Source organism: Vigna radiata, chromosome 9 (assembly GCF_000741045.1).
Source record: "Vigna radiata var. radiata cultivar VC1973A chromosome 9, Vradiata_ver6, whole genome shotgun sequence".
NCBI lineage: Eukaryota > Viridiplantae > Streptophyta > Magnoliopsida > Fabales > Fabaceae > Vigna > Vigna radiata.
In genome coordinates, this window is record NC_028359.1 from 178669 (window position 1) to 182091 (window position 3423).

At 36.1% G+C, this 3423-nt stretch overlaps 1 protein-coding gene across 1 annotated transcript; it reads right to left on the reverse strand.

Annotated features, from left to right (window-relative positions):
• Window positions 1–1358: 1358 nt before the first annotated feature.
• Window positions 1359–3182, reverse strand: LOC106773734 (zinc finger protein 3). Its single transcript, XM_014660478.2, has one exon. The coding sequence runs from the start codon at window positions 2451–2453 to the stop codon at window positions 1677–1679; it is 777 nt and encodes a 258-aa protein (XP_014515964.1). The 5' UTR covers window positions 2454–3182; the 3' UTR covers window positions 1359–1676.
• Window positions 3183–3423: the final 241 nt, after the last annotated feature.

The following is a 3423-nucleotide window of genomic DNA, read 5'->3' on the forward strand; positions in this document are numbered from 1 at the left end:
AAGAATAGAAAGAAGGAAAACAACTTTGAGTAGGCTAGTTGAGATGTTGATGCTGATACAATTTTCATTTCCTATCTTCTATTGAAGGTGAGGACAAACAATCTCATATTTAATAATCAAATAAGATCTTAAAGAAGAAGAAGAAGCAAGTTTAGATTCAGAATTTCATGTCCACGTTTTGCGTTGGATTTGTTCATTTGTGTTTCTTTCTTGGTTGGGTGGCAAAACTAAAGGTTCTTAATATTTTATTAGATGAATGGTGAAGAGTATGGTATGGTAGCACAGGTGAAATAGACAGCTCAACCGAAGTGCTAGACATAGGAAGATGAAATAGGCCAGATTCTCTGTAAGTTTTTTTTGTTTTTGGGTTCTGCTGAGCATTAAAAATACATTCTGACATTCGTATATTAAAATCTTTTTAATGTATTTTAAAACATTAAGATCAGTATTCATCAGTATAGAAAAATTCAGTAGAGAATCCAAATTCAAGAGGAAAACTCAGACTGAAAATCCATGTTTGGAAACATCTCAGATCATGTAGACCACAGACTATAGTACATAATATATCCTTTGTTAGCGTGAGATTACTGTGATGATTAACTGTCATAATGACTAGACTTTCAGTTGCTTTTGCTCCTTAATTTCATCATAGTACTTATGTTTCATGATCAAAACGAGATTAGTGTAAACATCATGCGGATATGGACCTACAAATTTGTTTGTCCCTTGAGATATCTTTAGGTGAGAAATCAGGAGCATCAAGATTCAAGATTTTAATCTGTAACATTTCCTTTTAAAATGATGTGATTGCAGAGCTGAGTGTCATTTTGGCTTACTTTCACATGGCTTGCCTCACCTACTTCTCTGATCCCAATAGAGATGGTCGATTTCTCCAACTACAGGTGGGTCAAAGTAGGAGTCAGTGAGACAATCACAGCCTTTGAAACTGTGCATTTTGGTGGACCAATCTTCCATAGGAATTTGAAAAAACGACACTCACAACCATCCAAATTTCTACATAGTGTGGACCTTTGTCACCCAAAATGTCAGACATATATGCCCTGATCCAAACAGTCCCAGGTTGACATTTACTGCATTGTCAAATAATAAGGGAACTCCAATAACTAGATGGTACTATAGTTCTTCAATTCATGGAGTAGAAGATGCAAAGTATCTAGTAATGGGATGGGAAGTTAATAATAAGTAGAAGCTTGACCAGAACATAGTTAAAATATCAGTAGTCTAGTGAAATAAGCTTTAGCTGCTTTTTATGAATCAAACACATGCAGATCCATCAACTTTTTTAATTTTGAAACGAATCAATTTCATGTCAGATTTATTGAATAACTCAAAGCTGCGAGGACCTAACTTATCTACCTCTTTAAGAATTGGCGAAGAAAAGAGAGTTTGATGTACTCATGGTGTTACAAAGCAATTTAAAGCTTGATGGGAGTTTCAACTTGAAAAGAAGCCATTATTCATGACTGAGAAAATAAAGCAAACAACATTAAAAGCAAAACACAAGCTCTCTGGTAAGTAGCCAAAATGCATTTAGATTTGGTGGAGGAAGAGATACATGAGGACAAAAGAAGTGAAAAAGGAAAGAGGTGTGAAGGTGTTGGAGAATGAGAAAAGACACAAATCAACTGGGTTATGGCATGTTGAATGGTAACTACTTAGAGCTTAAGGGACAAGTCAAGCTTCTGCAACTTCTCTTGTTTAGACTTCAAATGAGAAAAGCTACCAAAACAGTGACCTCCAAATCCCTCTGTCACTACCCTTGTGGAAAACTTGCCTACTTTTGGAACACTATCAGCCAAGGATGACTCAGATTCTGCCCCCACACGAAAATTTCCAATTGCTGGTTGTGAATCCAAAGGCTGCCTCTGCCACCCATTGGAACGGCATAGCCCAAAAATGGGTGCTTGATAAGAAGGTTTGTTAATCATGGAATGAACCTGAATTCCAAGTGATTTGTTGTATAAGCCGTGAGAAGGAAGAAAAGGCATGGTGGAATACGTGTGTCCAAAATCTGCTGCACCTGCTTTGTATCCTCTTCTTGCTAAAGTTCTTTCCCGTTTGTGTGCATTCTGGTGTCCCCCAAGTGCCTGAGAACTATAAAACTTTCTTTGGCAGTAGTTGCATGAGAAAACCCGGGGATCCAGTTCATTTCCCTGACTAGATTCTGATGAATTTTCAGAGAAATTCGTATGGAAACAATTGAGGAGGTTGAGTTCTGGCTTTGACTCATCATCACCTGAATCCTTGTTGGAGAGACTTAGATCTAGTAAGACACCAGGATTTGAGTCATTTGGGTGCTTTTGATCATCACTTTCTGTGTGATTCCTCTTTCTTTGAGTGTCTATGGAAGATCTTTGGCATGGCATAGTATCTGAAAATGTGATGATGTTCAAGCACTCAGAAGGGCATGGCTCTTGCCTTTGAAGATCCATGTGGCAAGAAATCTGCAATAATTGCCTTAGTGGTGGTGTTGGTTATGGAAGTTTGGTTTAACAGGAAGAACAACAACAAGAACAAGAACAAGAAAGATGGAGTTTGTGTGTGATGTAACAACAATAAATGGTGTGTGCTATGTATAGAAGTAGATAGCACTATTTTACAGTTACAAGGTCTTAATATAGCAAGACCTAAAAATTAAGACATGCCTTTGTCTGTGTGTGCTTGATTGGAACATATGTAGAACACCCACGTACAGCTTGCTAGTGCATACCTCATTCAAAGTTTCTTTTTCTTTTTTTTCATTTTCTTTTGGTAATTTTTATTTGTCTTCTCACTTGTCACTTTACATTTCTGGTCTCTGTATCTGCCTTTTATCGGTATATTCATGTCTATAGGTTACGAGGGGCTAAAAATCCAAGATAAGATCAATACCCCACTTTTGAAATTCAGAATAATGTGGTATTGTAGAATGGACTTGTCTTATAAAAGGTGTGGTATACTGAATTTCTTAATCCTGTTGGTGGATTTGCAGTATCTTCTCTGAAACTCTTCTGTCCTTGTCCTGCATTATGGTTTCTTTATCTCCTCCTAGGATATAGACTTGTCCACACTTTCAATTTCTTTAGCAAGGGGATATTTACTTTTCATGTGTAAAAAACTTATATCACAGTAACTTATTCCATTCTAGAACACTAACTAAATATACAAAATCCAGTGTAGCAAATAATACAGAAAAGTAACACAGAATCATTATCTTTATTTTAATGAATCACATGACAGATTATTGTTCATGACAGTTAACTATTTGGTTGAGTTTATGTCTTCTATGTGATGTTCATTGTCATGAATCAATTATTCCAAAAACTCAGATGAAAAGTAGAATCTTTCTGATAAATCAATGCAGAGACATTAACTCAAAGTATTGGTTTTCAAATTAAGATGGATTAAGAAGCATGAATTATT